Source organism: Styela clava, chromosome 13 (genome assembly GCF_964204865.1).
Source record: "Styela clava chromosome 13, kaStyClav1.hap1.2, whole genome shotgun sequence".
Taxonomy (NCBI): domain Eukaryota; kingdom Metazoa; phylum Chordata; class Ascidiacea; order Stolidobranchia; family Styelidae; genus Styela; species Styela clava.
In genome coordinates this window covers 3,702,993-3,721,442 of record NC_135262.1, presented here as the reverse complement: position 1 = coordinate 3,721,442, position 18,450 = coordinate 3,702,993, and the positions used below count along the sequence as shown (strand labels likewise).

The 18,450-nt window shown below is 36.0% G+C and overlaps 1 protein-coding gene across 1 annotated transcript; it reads left to right on the top strand.

Annotated features, from left to right (window-relative positions):
- The first annotated feature begins 5,418 nt into the window (after positions 1-5,418).
- On the top strand, positions 5,419-17,037 carry LOC120333183 (uncharacterized). Its single transcript, XM_039400552.2, has 5 exons — positions 5,419-5,636; positions 11,345-11,505; positions 13,549-13,674; positions 14,143-14,244; positions 16,133-17,037. The coding sequence occupies exons 1-5, from the start codon at positions 5,509-5,511 to the stop codon at positions 16,459-16,461; spliced, it is 846 nt and encodes a 281-aa protein (XP_039256486.1). The 5' UTR covers positions 5,419-5,508; the 3' UTR covers positions 16,462-17,037.
- Positions 17,038-18,450: the final 1,413 nt, after the last annotated feature.

The following is an 18,450-nucleotide window of genomic DNA, read 5'->3' as shown; positions in this document are numbered from 1 at the left end:
ACACAGAATTAAAATGCTGTTATTCGGTTATATTCTTTACACGCTAGTTTTGACAGTTTCTTATTAATATAAAAAGTCACTTTATAATTACCCAAGCGTGATGCGTCGCATTGTTGACGAACAATGGCTTGGGATAACTGACAAGTCATCGCCCAAAAATTCACAAATTTGGAAATAATGTAATCTCGCTCAAATTTGTTCAATATAAATATTAAAGCATCGTGTGCAGTCTACAAGTCGAGACCTTACTTTCGTCATTTCTAACTGTGCAATTTTTCCGCTAATATTTGAGGCATGAATATCAACACAGAAATGTAATTCAAATACGGTTAAATACAACTCTATTTTCCAACCTTTTCAACAGCATTTTAGTAAGATTCAAAATATTTTATATTTGTATAGAAAATTTCTAAAGTCGAATTGATGGATCGGTAACTGGATGTCACCGTATCCTCCAAAGTGAATCAGTATAACGTGAGATTTATCCACGGTACTTAACATTGAAAGAGACAAAATATTTAAGTTTTAAGGATTTTCATAAAGATCACGGCAAAGTAAGTATGCATGAAAGATGACTTTTATTCACCAAATATGGGTTATATGAAATTACGGTAAAATTTTTGTATCATGATTGAATCTCGAATGAGTTGCATTCTGGTGGCATTTTAAATCAGCTTTTAGTTACAAATTAATTGTAAGACCATTTTAGAATGTATTGTATTCATTTCATTTTTTTTTGTTAGAAATATAAAATACCTCAGCATGTTATTTATTTATATATCACCTATGTACAAGGCCGTAAACCATTTTGCTTGGCTAATGCTCAATAAAAAGTTTTCTCGTTTATAGACACTGTGAGAAGGTGGATTCTGGTTCGCAAAAGATGGTGTTCACTAATAGCGTTTCCAAAATTACAGCCATGTATAGTTTTCTTTCATGTTCTTTCCAGTACGTTTAAGTTGCATACTCTACGAAATAAAGCTAGTTACCACTTTATTTTTCAAAGTAAACTAACACAAAAATAACTGTCTCAAAGTTGAAGCCACCTAGTTTTCTGGGGTCAAAATATCAGATTTCTTTGACAAATTTAGCGTCAAGTCGTTCAGACACATTCCGTTTCGTCTTTTTCAAAACCAATCAAGCAAAACGAAAAATAAACTATCCCGATTTTAGGAATATCAGGTACCACAAACAATTCCATTCTATTCAAACATATTTCAAGCACGGGACAACGAATATTTGCATCTAATGTGTATAAACTGAGTTAATACAATTTCACTGATGTGATCGATTTGTTGCTGGATACAATGCAGGCGTTCAGGAATAAGAATAATTTGTGTTGCCCAAATCGTACTTGGTTCTAGTATCTTATATGTTGGATCACTAGAAATTCAAACGAAACCCACAAAATTCATGGTTAGCCATCGCTTGGCCTGCTTTCTATCGCGCTCTACACTACTTCACGTGCTGAGCGAGGATTTATGTTAGAATATATCTACTGCGTTGTTGTTACATTCAGACATGCACCCACTTAAAACCTAAGCCTTTTGTAACACTTAGTCACTCCGCAAAGAATGACAAAAATTCGGTGCTGTTCAGACTCGATATCTCTTCCCAAGCTTGAATATTTTATAAAACAGGCTCTTATAAATGTTCATGCATGCGCCAAATCTAACACCATGAGAGTCTATTTTATGAGATGTTTTCTAAAGGAGCTTTCTATTGTGCCGTAACGATTTTGAGGATTGTGTGATTTTCTAATTTAAAATGCTTCATTTACAAGGCACTGCAGGTGGTGTGACGAGCATGTGATCTAAATTATACTGCTTTCAAGATCGACAATTCAAATCGTTGATAGACACTGTCAAAACAGTGCTAGTGATAATTTATAATGTTGTGTCTCCCTATACATGACTGTATATAAACAGTTAAAGCGTTGCCAGAGATGAAGGAATCGAATAGGAAAAGATAAACTGGGACTGTGTTCGAAATATTTGATCATCAGTATTCACATTATAAGCTGTACAGTCTGTAATTCCTGATTTCTATTCCATTTCAATATGTCCCAATTTTTATTCTCTATTTTTGAGCCTAATTTTCACTGCGTTAGAAGCATAGCAAAGTGGAATAACTAACTTAATTTTAGCAGACAAAGTATGCCTTGTGTAAAGGTCACACACATCCTTAATTTATGTTCACGGTGGTCGTTTTACTGAGCTTGTACAGGAGAGCTATAACACTATTCATAAATATCATACAATTCCAAATCTACTGTCATAACAGTAAAAGTAAATTTATCAGCAACAAAGCGAAGACAAGTGTTGTTACGTTAAACCTATTGTGTTAGCAAGCATAGTATAAGTTTGTGGGTTTGGGAGACAACAAAAAAGAGTTTGAATCTGCAGAAAATTACGAATGTTTAAAAGTTATTTAATGTTTTCGATGTTCAGAAGTCCGAATATGATATGCAAATCTAACCCAAAACAATATGCAGTTCCTTATTAGTTAGCGTTTCATAAGGTAGACTGGTTGCAAAAAGACTGATTTCACGAAAACAGTTGATTTTCGTTTTTTTTTTGATTTAGATAAACTTCTTGTTATTGTAGAAGTCACGAAATACAATTGTTATAACTCATGTTATGAATGCTATAAATACAGAGATTTATTCGGATCATGTCACGCTAAGTAAACCAGATGTCAGGAAATATAAATCCAGTCGGGAATATTTTTAGAGAAAAACTCACTACTTTTTGTGCTGTTTGTGCTTTCTTATAATAAAAGTAGAGTGATGGTTTTGTTTGTAAATTAAGAGCCTGATTAGGCCCAAAATTGGCCCACATAGAATCCACCTCTTGAAAGTATAATTAAAGTAAGCTTAAGATATAAAATTGATTTGAGAAAATTTGTGAAGTATGCTATGTTACTCTTTTGCTCAAAATATTATTGATGAAATACTAAAAAATTTTTTTAGTGATACACATCAAGGATAGCTAACAGCTTCTGAATAGTGGCCAATTTATTTCCCTATTAGGCTATTTTATCAAGAATTTTCCTGTGTTGTCAAGCAATTTTGATTTGTTTAATTTGTTTATTATACCTAACTATTAGAATTGGCTGGGCCTGACTGAGGTGTTTCAAAGTATTTTCAATCCTGTTTTCGCACCGTTGCTCGTCACGATCTATATAGGCAATAATTTTAGGCTTCTGGCATCCGTTCGTGAATGGATAGGAAGCATTTCACATGGCATTATTCCGACAAGTTGCACGAGATGTGAGGTACTTGTCATCATACCAGGGCAGTTTGTGATAGTATACGTCAAGGATTTTTTGGAATAGTTATATTATAGATTTTGTCTTTAACTGAAATCGTTTTTAATTTTTTGTATCAATTCTTACGAACTCTCTTGGCCAGTACTCTGTTGTTCACAAACGCAGATAGATTTTTTTCTAAATGTTATTACCTTTAGTTAATTACAAGAGTGAGAGCGTTTAAGTGAGAGTTAATTCCAATTCTTACGCTTGTTTTTGATAAAAAAAAATCGACTTTCTATGCACTTGTTATTGCCAGCGTTGACTCATAATTATTTAGACGAAACTTTCTCCGATACAGCTGATAACCATGCTAACGGCGATCGCTATCGTATGGTAAGCGAGAGTATAAATCTACCTGGGCGAAAGAGTATATTGTTAAGCATAGCATATGCAGAGATAAGCGACTGATAAGGCTGATTTCGATATTATGACAATACTATCGTTGTGCAAACATCCATAAGATAAGAGAAACGCACAATTTGGATAAGTTAACTTATAAATTTTTATCTTAAAAATTTGATATCGTACCATACCCACAAAAAATTGCTGTACCAGGAAATTAAATAAGAGTGTCGCGACGTCGGTTAGTCATTCGTGGTTTGTGTACCGTAGAAGCAAAGGCGGAAACTAGAAAAATAAAAATACATCAATTCATAAATTGCTATAGACAAAGCTTTGCAGAGAATAAGAAACGAAATAATTAATAATTTCAAAAATGATTTCGATTTATTTCTATGGATACCACAAAGTTTTGATTTAGAATTAAAATGGAAGTTTGCACAGGCCCGAGCAACTGTCGGTACTTCGGCCTTGTAGCGGCGCATTTGAAGCGCGCTTGTCGCAGAGCTAATTTGTCGCCTGGGATGTTTTAATTGTGCGCACTTAGAACTTCACAGGTAGCTTAAATAAACTTGTTCCCGAAACCGGATATAACAGGAAATAAGGCAGTTGTTTTAGCCTAAGTAATGGTGTTTAAAACTTGACACCTTGCAGAGTTGAACGCTTATAACTTAATATCGGTTGGCAGAGGCAGTGCAAAGTTATTGGCTTTATGTTCACATAGGTCATAGAAGTAGCAAAGGATGTTCTTACTCGTGAATGATTATGTAAGTAGCAATGTAATGCAGTGCGCTTTAAAATAGACAGTGAAATTTAAAATATTTTCAACTACATATACAACGCATTGGTAAGATATGTATAGCCTGACCAGCTCTGAATGCACTTAGATCAGGTTATTCTATTTCACCGTCGCTTGAAAGGCAAATTTATTCACCTCGTATAAATTTTATGAGGTTTTTTGTCCAACTATTGTGAGCGTTGAGCGTCGTAGTAAACAGTAATGGCATTTGTGGTTGAGCTGGCTGTTGTACGAGCTTTGCTCCAGCCTGGCGCAAGTATACACTCATTCCTTATTTGGTTGCTGCATTAAAGGTATAATTACTTATGTTTTTGTAAACGCAATTTGTTTTAAAAATGTGAAAAGTGTTGTATTGTAGTTAAATGGTGCTTTAAGTGCGCCTGTTTTACCCTACACGCGCCAGCTTTACGGCTGCACATGTAATATTAGGGGATTACAATGCAAAGCATTTGAAATCTCATGTAAGATATTCATTTGGCGAATGTATTGTTATGATAGACAATGGGCGCCGTAGAGTTAATCGCTGGGTAGAGGGTTAATCAGCGACGAACGCCGTTATCTGCGAGCGAGAAAAAAAAGAAAAAGGCGATCCGAAACGATCGCTTTATTATTTGCCTTCGCTGTTTACTCGTAGCTCAGAACATCGTGCTCGTTCAGTAGTTGGGCTCGGTCGATCTTTGCAAATTTGATTTGAGAACTCATCTGCAATCGAGTTAGCTAGTTAGTAACATAAGTGATCTTGAGATGTCAAAGAGGGCGCTTAGTGCGACACACTTTTAGACGATGTGGTTAATTAAGAAAGAAAAGTAGGGATTTATTTTTAAAGTTACCAGTTTTTAAGAACACTTAAAAGCTACTGGTGCAGCTAAGTAGCCTCATTCGAGAGGCGTGCTTACTAGAACGGTCACTTATGCAGTGACGCAAACAAGACACTCGAGGTTATACAATCCCGCCTGATTCGAAAAGTGTTGTTCTAAACATATATTATTTTCCCAGACAAGTATTATACATCTATATTATCGATTCGTGTTTACTTATTGGAGTTATATCAATCCACAATGGACCTTACTTTTGCTGCTCTTATTGTCGTACTATTCGCCGGATTTCAACACCAAGTTTCGTCTTTTACTTTTGACGAAGAAGCTAAAAGACATTACATCTACTGGGACCCTGTCATCACAAAAATGTAAGTTTGTTTGTATATTATGGATCCTAACGTTATTTACTGGAACTTGTAGTAGTAAATATTTAGGGTTAAAGTGTTACTCGTAATCCATACACGACTGTATGCATGTTACGAACGATCCCCGACAACCTGGTGACATATGTTGCGTATAATCAAATTTAGGACTCATCGTTACGTGTGATGTTGTGCGATTCGGTAAATTCATTGGTTCAAGAATGATAATCGTAAATAAAATCGTGCTTCAAATCTGGATAAAATTATAACTTTGCAGAATAAAATCACTTTACCATGTAATTAGGAAGGGCACACGTCCAATGCTAGGGCACCCGTACCACCGCGTATCAGCCTATTGAACCTCGGCTGGTAGCTAATTGCTACCTGGAATATTAGTGCGGCGACACAGGCGCTCATTTAGGACAATCGACTAAAATCCCATTGTTCGGCAACAGAAGACTACGCCGTGTCGTCGACGACAACAATAGGCCTCGAGCTGTGCAATGTTATTCATTAACGAGCTCTCAAGTTCAAAATATGAACAAATTAGTATTCATTATTATAATATGTGTGGATGTCTACAGGAACCATACGATACCGTAGGAAGTTCATTTTCCTAAATAACAAACACGTGATGACTTAGAAATGTCAAGACCAGAGTGAATAAATCCTTATTATCTATAAATGCAGCTGCATTATGCTGCCTCGCTGTTGGGCTAGTAGGATATTACCTAATATTAATCCTAGGGATGTCGCATTATTAGTAATTTCGGTACTAAATTCAACATTTGGGAACAAGCGTGTATTTTACCAATTTGGATCGGCAATATATTCGCTGTTATACGAATTCTCGCCCTCGGCATGAATGTATTATCACCCATTGAAAGTTGCGAATTCGGAAGTCGTTACCAAGTGTTGTAAAGTTAGCGTATATTCAGCTGTGATCGTTAATTAATTTACCGTGTGTCCTTAACTAGCAAGTTCGGCGGTTCAAACGAAGATATTAATATGTATTTCGAGTTGATGTTAGTTTTTAATACGGGATGTGTGAGAAGTATAAACGTAGCTAAATCACCGCCATTTGTAAGGTCTTTCGCGGCATCTCGCGAAATAGGACTTCCGCGCCAATAGCTTTGGTTACTGGAGCATACCAAATCGCTTGTGATGTCATATAGGGCAAAGTAGACACCTACTGAAGACACCACGATACCTACATATAACTTTACACTTACGTAGTGTTTAATCAATTCACATTATTTTTGTTTTCTCACGCCTGCCTTACCATTTACATCCTAAGGCCCTTTGATCTTTGTAATAACAGAACGAAACATCTCTAATATACAAACAAAACACATAGGTGTGGCGTTACAAGTCATTCTGAATTCACACGTTTTGAATATCATGATTTGATAAAGAGGCCTTTTCACTTTACTAAAGATTCGGCGCCTGAAATGTTGTATCAAATTACAAATTCGACGACAAATGATAAATTTCAAGCAAAATGTATCGCGAAACGTTCGCATCGATCTATTCCGTTTTCGTTTAAATTTGTTTCACTTGTTGGTCAATATTTTCCACCCTCTTGGTACAAGAAGGTTGACCTTAGTATTGTAAAGAATGATAACTTAATTACGATGGTGGAATCTTAAAAGCAAAATCGCGTTTCTGTAATCCCCTACAAAGTACTCCAGTGTTTCAAATTCGGCCTCAAAATGATTTCCCACTGGGCATTATTAAGCCTTTAAAATGAAGTATGTATACATCGCTATAGATTGGATTGTTGATTGATTATGCCAAGGAATATATCAACCTCAATGTATATTAATAAATTTCATTTGTCCAAATAGCGTTTATAATAAACACTTGAATTCGAGGACATAGTCTTAATGGCCTTTTAGTTGGATTATATTCACCAAAGCTGCAAGGTGCTCGTAGTCTGGTGTCAAATTATGACGACATCAATTAACAATTCAAATTAATTGTTCTCCATTGTTGACGTTGTTGTTTTTGTATGATCAAAGTATGTGATGTATTGTCCTTCCGACGGCACGCGCAAATTTTGTTTAGTTTGCGTTTAGACCGGTAGTTAGCATAATTATTTGTGAAATCTGATAATATTAAGACTCTTTGAACGATTTTGCGGCCAACGTGACTGAAATTTAATTCGTGCACGAACTCACGATTTTGTCTTTAAAAATCGAAGGTCACATTATTATTGTCTCACATTGCACTCACAATAACGCCTAGTTTGCAAGCAAATAAAGATAGCTACCATAGCAATTGCATTTTTGCATGCATTTCGAGTGCAAAGCACACAATCTCAGGCGCCTTAATTACCACCAAGCATAATTAAGTAAAGGTTGGGTTATCATTTGTTAGTCTCGTACCTGGCAGCAACCAGTAATTCTCAATAGCTTCATTAAACATAACAACACCCAATTAAGACTCCCATATTAAAGCATACGTCATGATGTTTTGCTAATTTGCTTATGGGATGAGTAATTGTAGACACTTTGTTTTGATTGACGTTTTGTGACCCACAGCATGTGTGTCCTACTATGACAGTTTTCCATCGGCTGTTACGTAATACTATTTGCTTATTTGGATAACATATTAGCGACCTCTCGTCCACACTGGCGCGAAAATGGCACCGAGGACAATAAAATATTACTCCACAACGACACGTAATATGTGTACTTTGTCTCGTGTGCCTATTTAATACATTTGGGTACTTTCGAATTTTGTTTGTTAATTACTTTACATTAGACAGATTTACGGCTTCGTTGTAATTCTGCACAGTGCCCTATTGTTACAATTATGATGACATCACAATGATAATTCGGAATTGTTGTTTACCTTTAAAATTTATCTTCAACCACCTGTGGCGCTCAAAATTAATAGACGTATTGAAATAGCAAGCCCGTTCGCCTAATGAAGATGTTTATTTGCCTATAGCCTTTGTTTTATTTGCTAAAAGCATACATGACGTTTTATCGAAAAGGTGCAGATAAGACCATACCATCGCGTTCGATTTAAAAACGAGCCTTATCTAATTCTACTACCGGTTCATGGCGTCTTACGGTGTAACTTTTGGTCAAATGGCGACACAAAGTCGCTTCTAAGTTAGCAAATGAATTAAACTGTGGTAAATAGAACAAGAGACTATACCAATGACAACCTTTTGTAAAATCGACACCATCCATATAAATAAATCCAATCCATGACAATTTCCCTGTGTTTTGTGTTACATTTATTACTTTCCAATGACCCTAATAGATGGTTATTCTTTAATTGCCTTTTAGTGGTTTACAACATCTCAGTGGGAAACTTATTTTATTCTTTGTTTACAACTTTCCATCTTCGGATTACAGTAATAAACATCATTGGTTATTAGTAACCGTTCCATAGTTAATTAGATATTCCCACAATAAAGTGACGCAACTCCACGTTCTTGTAGGTTGCTCGTATTCGCATGCCTTTACGTGTAATTTAAAAAAAGGTTGCCTGTTCAAGGCTTAGGTGTAGTGCTAATGATCAACACTTCTTCGATTATTTAATACCGAAAAATACACTTGTTCTTGCTCGTGGCGATTTTTATTAACCGACAGACCCCGGACAAGCAGGCGCCCTTTCAGACCATCATTCTACCCAATCAACTCCGCAGTCGCGTCGACGACACCACAAACGCCGTTCCTCGATTGTCAACGCCGATATTTGTTTCGTCTTATCTTATTAAAATCCTTGTTAGCTATTGTCACGGTACACGTCTTATTTAATATCCTTGTTTGAATATTATTTTCCCATGGAGGTGTATATATTACTAATGTGATATACGCGAAGCGAATCGTGTTTTTTTTATTAGTATTTGTTTAATACTCCTCGTGGTCCATATCTTCGTGGAAGACGCACACGTCTCTATTAGTTTGTGACGATTTGTTTACCATAGTGATGTAAACAATGAGTTATAAATCCGTTGGGTTATGCAAATATAAATCTTTCAACTAAAACACCGACGGGCCGTGTCAAATTGCAAGCAGCAGGCTGAAAAAGCTGCTTAAAATGGTCGTGTGGCGAGAGACTGGTGTAAGACATCTAAAGTAAACTACCAAATCCATCTCTGTAGTCATTCAGCATGCGCTTTATGTTTACTTCTTATCGTACTTAGATTTTACTAACCGTAATCGTTAAAGGTTTCCCACCACGAAAAACATGCATTTTTACTGATTTGGTAACTTATTGTAATAATTTGATAAAATCTCGCTGTTACCGTTTCGATTTTTGGTCAATATTAATGTAACAATATTAATGTAACCACCATATAAAAATTTACGACATATGGCAACCATGAAATCATATTTTGAAATCTTGTATTAATGTCAAATGTAGGGCGTGATATGTCTGGAGGTCCATGCGGCAGCTTTTGACGGAAAACCGACAACAGGTCGCTGACGCCGTCACAGAAATTTAATTACCGCTAACATGAAGTAGACAGCTCCCGTGTTACACCTTTCCACCCTTTACGGAAAATTATGATCTAATACGCTTTTGTCGTCTTTTGGGCATTAATAATTTATGAATCCCGGTACCTGTTTCGTTTATTAATTGTGTATAGTTGGTTTTATGTACAGAAAAAATTCCATTTTGTACCGCGAAAGATTTAATTGTTGTTGATATACGAGTCGTGTATTATACATCAAACCTAAACATAATGTTGTTATTCAAGCATTAGCTTAAAATGTTTTGATAAAAGACAAGTTTCCACAGCTTGTTCGCTTTCATGGGAGGATTTTGTGAGCTTTGGGTGGTAATATTGACGTCACATTTGCGCCGCAGATACCATTAGTATCCCGTCTCGCGTACCTTGCACCCGACGGGGCGCAACCACTTGGAAAATTGAAAGCTACCAGAAATATCCGCTCGTCTCCCCTTATCGTTAATATTAATGAGGATGGCAGTTTTCCCCGGTCTAAATAGACTCTCAAAAGATCGAAATATCCTCTCTATTCTATAATTGTTGAATACGATTTTAAATTGGTGTATCTAAATCATTAATTGGCCCGATTTGTCTCTTCAAATTGAACTCGTGGAGCTCCCAATGCTTGCCAAAATTTCGATACTTAATTTCACGGATATCCAAGTGTTTTTGTTTGAAATCGAACCCGCGCCACGGGACCTCTTGAATTATGACCACACTACGTCGACTGAAAGCAAAAAATCAATACTAATCGAAGTGGAATTGCTCATTGAAACCGTATATCGAGCCGTGTAATTCCCTTTTCAATGCTAAATAAAAAAAACGACAGACGAAACCGCATATTTCAGTGATGTAAAATCTGATGTTTTCCGTGTAGGAATAGTTAGGGTTTTTAGTGTTGCACAATTTACATGGTTTTGCCCGCACCTGAATGAAAAAGATAATGCTTTAAATACGTTTAGTTCGCCTTTGGCTTATAATTGAATTAAGTGGTATAGCTGTAATATATGTCTTCATGCATATAAGCTTTTAATACGAAAATAACTGATTTTCAATTCCCATAACTGCCCTATTATCTCGCGCACTATGCATGCAGGGGTTTTCTTTAATCCTACAGGCTTAGAAAGCGTCTTCAAAACATATAATTGCATATTCAAACCTCGTGTGAACGTTATTACAGTATAATCTTTAAATTATGTTTATTTTCCATTTTACTTACAATCCATATTTTGTATTTCAGTATTAAAGACCCAAACTACAGTCTTCAAGTCCAAATGGGACATTTTATGGATATTGTATGCCCTCTCTCAAATCTCGGAATTACTGATAACCCAGAACCCCCCGCGCTTTTCGACCTTTACAATGTCACAAAGGAAGGATTTGATACCTGCAACCCATTAGGTAAGTTATCAATAACTTTGATTGTTTATTGTAATTTTCGACAGCATAATTTTCGACAGCAACTACTAAGTCCTTTGTGTTATCGTAACCACACGTGGGAGCGTGATTTCAAACATTATAAAAATACTCCCAAAGGCATTTAGCGGCACAACTTATTTCATTTAACCCTTCATACTCCATTATATTGTTTGCAAACGTACAATTTAAATCATTATTCTCTTGGGTTAAATAAATCCAACTGCCGGTAGAAGGCAATTGGCATAAACCGTTGATAGGTGTATTTATAGTTTCGATATTCCCAATGGAACCTTTATTGCTTATATCTAAGCATAAGCATAGTGCCATAGTATATCACCACAATAATATTTCCATGAATATATAAGAATGCCCACATTATTAGTCCAAATCCTTTATGTTGCGGCCTATCGTTCATAATTTTTTGGTTTGCATCAGTGGAAATGGTTTAAAATTACTCAAAATAGAACAGAAATTCAGTAAAAGGATGATATTTGCACGTGGATTAAACCTGAATGGATTACCCTTTCAATCATTTTTAAAAAGTGCAGTGATGCGTGACTCTAAGCAATATCCTTCAGATATTGTTCCGTTGATGGTAAAGCGAGATTTGGCCGCGAGTAACATCGCCAAGTCTACGCGCACTGTTCCACAACGTTACCCCAAAAAATAACTTGACGTTAGCGTGTGACCCTGACATACCACAGTTTCAACGGTAGATATATTGTCTCATTGCGACTAAGGCGGTTCCTGTTTATTCCAAAACCTTCATTTCACGCCTCTGGTTTCACCTCGCTGTGAACACCATAATTTGAAGCGCTTCCTTGACTTTGAACCATTTTTTTTGACAACTTGACTCCCTTGTTCGACAATTTTAGTGTGTTCAACCGTGCGAATATTGCTATCTAATGTTCTCATCTATACAATATCAAAGTCTGACGCATCGTATTTAGGTTTACGCACCGCACTCCCATGTAACGAGAACACCACATAATCTCCATAGCTCAATAAAGAATAAATTGTATATATATATATTGGTTTCCATGTTCTGGCGATGTATGAAATGAATATATCAATAATCGAGGATTCGTACACGTTACACGAAATCCAATTAGGTGGTAAATAATGTTAATTCCCAAAATTTTCGGTGTTTAAGTTTCATTTAGGGCAGTAATTTGAGATTAATGTTTTGCTAAGTAGGTTTTGTCGCACGCCATTAGTTGTGGTGTCGTTTTCCAACCCAATTAGTGTTGTTTACCTTTCGGTGTCTTTTTCGGGGTGTTTTCACACCCAACTAGCTCGCGCTTACAAAGTGGACCCTTAAAACAACACCCATTGAGCTACGCGTAAATTATCTATTGTTTTCAATCGGGTTTTATACCATTAATGTGTGTGGTGGGTACCGGTTGTGAATACAAAATGCCATCAATCGAGCCCACTCTGATGACTTAATGCGTATTTCGAGACACTATTATAACGTCACAATTGTATACATTTCCGCCACAAAAGCATGACGGAAGGGCTTTTATGGAGTTGTCGAAAATGACCTATTCGTTACTATGATTTAACTCGATTCGCCCACGTTCAGACATATTGGAAAAGAATAATAAATTGTATAAAACATTGTTACGTATGCATTATTTAAAAGGTTGCGTCATCGTCTCTTGACTTGCCTAATATGGGTAATCAGTCACAGTGCCACGTATTAGTATATGTACCCATACGCCAAGTGCAAACAAAGATAGGGCACGTCGTTGTATTTAACCCGGCTTTAGGGTTGTGTATGCACTCACCTGTTGCCACTTTAAAATAGATAGTTGCCAATACACAAGCTGGCTTACATTTTCCATATGTATTGCCATGTTTGATAATATCCTAATTTGGGCTGATTCTGGCATATTTAAAAAGTTTCGAGTTTATAAAATTCAATTAAGCATATGTGTGTTTGTTTGCTCACAATTTATCATATTGACATTTCATAAAGCGTATTGTGTTGTCATAATAATCAAATTGTATTTTCGTCAACAGGAGGAAGACTTATCTTCGCTTGCAGTTTGCCAGACCAAGAAAACAAATTGACAATTAAGTTTCAAAGTATCAGCCCATCACCCTTCGGATTCAGATTTCAAGAATGTCAAGAATATTATTTTCTTGGTAAGTGTCTATATCCGTTGTGATGTAATAACTATGAGCAATCAAGCGTTGTAAAAACGACTGTGACATCAAAATGGTCTTCGTTTGAAATCACTAGTGTACATTCGGACTTGAAGTTCCGAAGTCGACGAGTGTATTGTTAATGATACCAAATATGGCGTGTGCAATTTCAGAGCGAGGAATGCCGAAATTTGATATATTCAAGCTTTTGTGACCTTATCACCATTCGTCTATTAGTCTTGATGTTTTGAATAAACCGCATTCTGGAACGAGGAGACATGGCTTGTGATTTAAAATTGTATTTTGAAATGTAGTGTGCAATTATCCTTGAACACCGATTTCCAGTTCAGTGATATTCAACCGCACTTTTAACCTTACGATATAAATAACGGTTATCGGTTTTACCAATAGTTGGAGTGGTAAATACAGCATTGCAATAATTTATAATTGTTTCTATTTACTTTTTAGCCGTCAAAAGATCATCTCCCCTTGATAAAGCCAGTGGCAAAAAACATTACAAGTGCACAAAAGATTCTGAGAGATTGAGAATCCGTGTTGGATGTTCTGATGGTAAGTTGAACTCTTGATATATATGAACTTGGAACAGTGGTTTTATATCTACAATAATTTAACAAGAATTCCTTATTGTTCGAGATTTATAAATATTTTAAAACTTAGACTCATTTCACCGTTAACGTAATCGCTTAGCAGATTCCTTAGATTTCAACAAAAACAAAAACTAAGTAAGATTTCGCAACTTCAGTCACAAATTTCACGATAAAATTCGCCGAAAAATCCCAAATTTTAAATAATTTAATTCTTAACTTAATTCCTGACATTAAGCCAGTGCGAATGTTATGGAAACAAAGACTTAATACGACGAGCATAGCCCGCAGTGCAATGTGATATTGACCGAACTCTTTGATCTTAACAACTTATGAACCATCCGTAATATTTAATCTCTAATACTGTTACTAAGTTGAGTCTGAATGCATTAAAGGGGTTAATACGCACATAGACTCTCCAAAATTGGCGTTTACTCTTTATTTTTACTTTGTTTATAACTTCGAATCAATGTGTAAACGGAGATTGTGAGATAATTCTTGTTGGTAATGTTGTCCGTTAAACCTAGGATCGGCTTATCGTAGTTTCGATGCATTAAGACAAGCCCATGTTTTAATACTTTTGCATAAAAATATCTTGTCGTGCAAAATAGCATGAAATACCCACTTTATTTTCTAAATAACATGTTAGTAGGTTATAGGCAACCACACAGTGTCGTTTTCCATCTAAGAATCATCAAAATTCAAACCGATTGCTCCAGGCGTATATTTAGAGTTTTTTGACTAACCAAGTTTCCAAATCGCGGGTGAATCTACTATGAGGTTTTGTATAACTTTGCAAAAGTTGGATCTTATCAATATTCGCTCAATACCGTCTGGAAAATGTAATTGAGTTCACCGGTCTTCATTAGATATTGAGTTGTCGTCGTCTCGTCCAATCCAATTGTGACGCACAATCACGTAATTCGACGCACGTTCCCACTCGAGTACATAATTGTCCTGTAATAATGGCAATTTTGATTTGAAAATATAGCCTTGAGCTGATGGTTTGGGTTCAGCACAATGTTTGGCAAATCTTTTCTATACTTCAATGTTTATAAAAACAACCTAAAAATAAACCAAGAGGTGACTATTTCGACCCTTGGGAATAAATATTGTTTTAAACCGAGCAATTTATAAAACCAGAACTCTGTAAGATTGCTTTGTTTAAAAATCAGACTGTTTTCGCCTTCCATGTGTAATTAAATACAAAACACCAGTGAGGATATCAAATATCATATTTGGGTGTATAATATGTCATATTTAGAACAATGTATTGATTGCTACGTGGACTTTACTTCGTCTTTACGCTGATTTAAAAGATTATAAACAAAAGAGTATTATTTGTAATATTATTAGATTTTTCTGACTCATGGGTGAAGAAATACGTGCGATGACTGAGATAGGCGTGTAATATATTCGTGTCAAATTTCATTAAAAGCTGAAATATCGATTTTTTCGACACGTTTTGATACAAAATTAGATGAAAAGTGTATTAAATTTCTCGGAATGAAAAAAAATAAATTTTGGGTTAAAATTGACGTTTTATTTGTTCTCCGAATGTAAACTTTCGTACGCTGACTGAAAAATACAAAATAAACACAATTCTCGCGATTTATAAACAGTATTTATTTTTTAAGTTAAATTTATACGCGGAAAAAGCAGATAACCCGACCAAACTGTAAACAGAACCAGCGCCCTAGGCCATGTCATTATTAGAATTTCTATATTCCTCGAAAACCGAGATATATAGCTCAATAAAACCACTGTTTCTTGCAAATTACTTTTTGCAAAAAATATTGCTGTTTGCTGCAATTTCTTCAGTTGCTAAATTTGTATTTTTCTTATTTTTCCAGAAAAAGACGAAATTGAAAAATCGGAACCCAAAGCTACCGTTGTTCCTCCCACCAAAAAGCCAACAACTTCTTTCATCGACAGAATCAAGGAAAATCACAACGAAAAAGAATCAAAGAAAGAACATAAACCAACCCCAGTCGTCCCAGAAATCGTACCCGTAACACCGACCTCACTTAACTCCGGAAAAAACTTGGCAATCGCTGCTTCAAGATCCACCAATGGCGACGGCGGAAACGGAGCCTCAAATTTGAGTTTGAGCCTTTTCTCAACATTATTTTTCACTATTTTATCAATGCTTTGGATTTCTATCATCAATTCTTCGTCATGAACTATATAAGAGACTAAGCTTCAAGCTACAACGAAAGAAATGTTCTTGGGCTATCATAGGAAGCCCCTGATATCGTAACGAACCATAGCTTCCTCAAAAGCTGTTGGGAAAAGAGATGTCAAAGGTTGAAAGGTGAACTGAAGGAGGTCAAGGCGCTACAGCGAACAGTTCCAAATCTGCCGAATATTTTAGAATTGTCCGAATCAAATCATCTACAAATATTCATTCCTTTTTGTGTGTTATCGGCTTTATTTCGGGTCAATGATTTTCGATTTTTGTTATAAAATTTGGTGGAGGTGATAAAATTTTGTTTCAGTTGATAAAAATCGTCAAAATAAAGGTTATCGACCCGGAAATGATACCGGAAAGTGTTTTTTTTGTTCTAAATGTTTCCACTGTGATATAACGTTAAACTTTTGGGTACGAGATTTATTGTTCATAATCTTGGTTATGTATGGGCCATTTATAAGTCCGACTTGATTGATTATCTGAATTTATAGTCGGCCCATATGTGACTTCACAATGAATCTTTTACTCTGTATTTTCTTTGTCAGCATTAGCGAAATTGCTTTGCTATATCTTATTTTACGTGCTGCATTTTCTTTTTATTTCTGTTGAGTATTTTTTATTTAATTTGTTCTTTATAAAAACGAAAACCTTTAAAAAAACAATAAAACACCAAATTAATCAAATCAGTTATGGATTTCCTGCTTGTTGCTTTGGGGGGTGGTGATATAGTCAAATTTTTCAACAAAAGTTAAATGATAGAATTCGCTCTCCGCCGGACATTACGGTTTATGCATCCGAGGTAGAAAGTATTCATGGCCATTTGCGTGTCCTAGCTGGTATATCAGTCATGGATGACCTCCTTGTTGTTTTGAGGATAGTGACATAGTCAAAAGGTGAAAAAAATGGTATAATGGGGTTCTCTCTCCGACGTAGTACACGGTTTATGCGTCTGGGGTAGAAAGTAGTGGCGATAAAATCGCACTGATAAAATGGCGCATTATCGGGCATTTACGTACCCTAGCAGTAGCTGATATTGGTCTGTTCTGCGACACTTTGTAATGGACAACATGGGTTGTTTACTAACGTATTGTTGTGTTTAACTTCCAATGATGGTGTTTCGCTTACTCCATGAGAATGATTATCCCAGATGTATACATCGTCCCTGTGCATATATTTGAGTCAGTTGTATTATGTTCTCATTCAAATCTGTTAGTTGTTCTATCATGTGTAAGCCAGGGTAGGGCCGGGAGATTTTGGAATGAGCCTAATACCTAACCCGTGGCGTAGGTTCTGTAGAACTATCATGATGTATAAAGGTTTTGTGGGGATTTTCTTGGGCCCACGACCGTGCTTTCACGTATCTGAATGGTATTTTATGTTCCGTGCTGAGCAAGAAACCCCGCTTACAGCTGTGATTATCGCGACAGTCTAGTTATTATGAAATCCACAAAAAATCACATGACCTGAAGTGGATTTGAATCTGAACGTGACTTTTCTCATTCGTACTTTAACGATGTGGTCTCTGCAGAAGTACTTGCGGCATAGGTAACCATGTTACAAGTTTGGTTACTGTGATGGGCGTTGCTTTAAGCTTACTACTATTTACCATCACTTTAATATTACAAAAGCCTTAATTCACACAATGGCAATTTGTTTATCTTCTTCTAGCATGGATCATACGTGGGCCTGGCTAAGACAATAAATTTTAACACCGGTCCTAACAACAACCAAGCAACTCACATTTTCGTACTATGTTATCTCTTTTATATGTTCTTCTACAGACTCACAATAGAGACGACCGTTAAATGATATTTATTTAAGCTTTTTATAATAGCGTGGTCACGTGTCTAAATTTAACTACAGGTCTGAGACGCCACGTTGACAATGATCGAGTCGATCGTTCAACACTGAACTAAAGTAACCCGCCCACGGAACGCCCCCGCATAAAACAGGTTCCATGTTCAATATTTAAATTGTCAG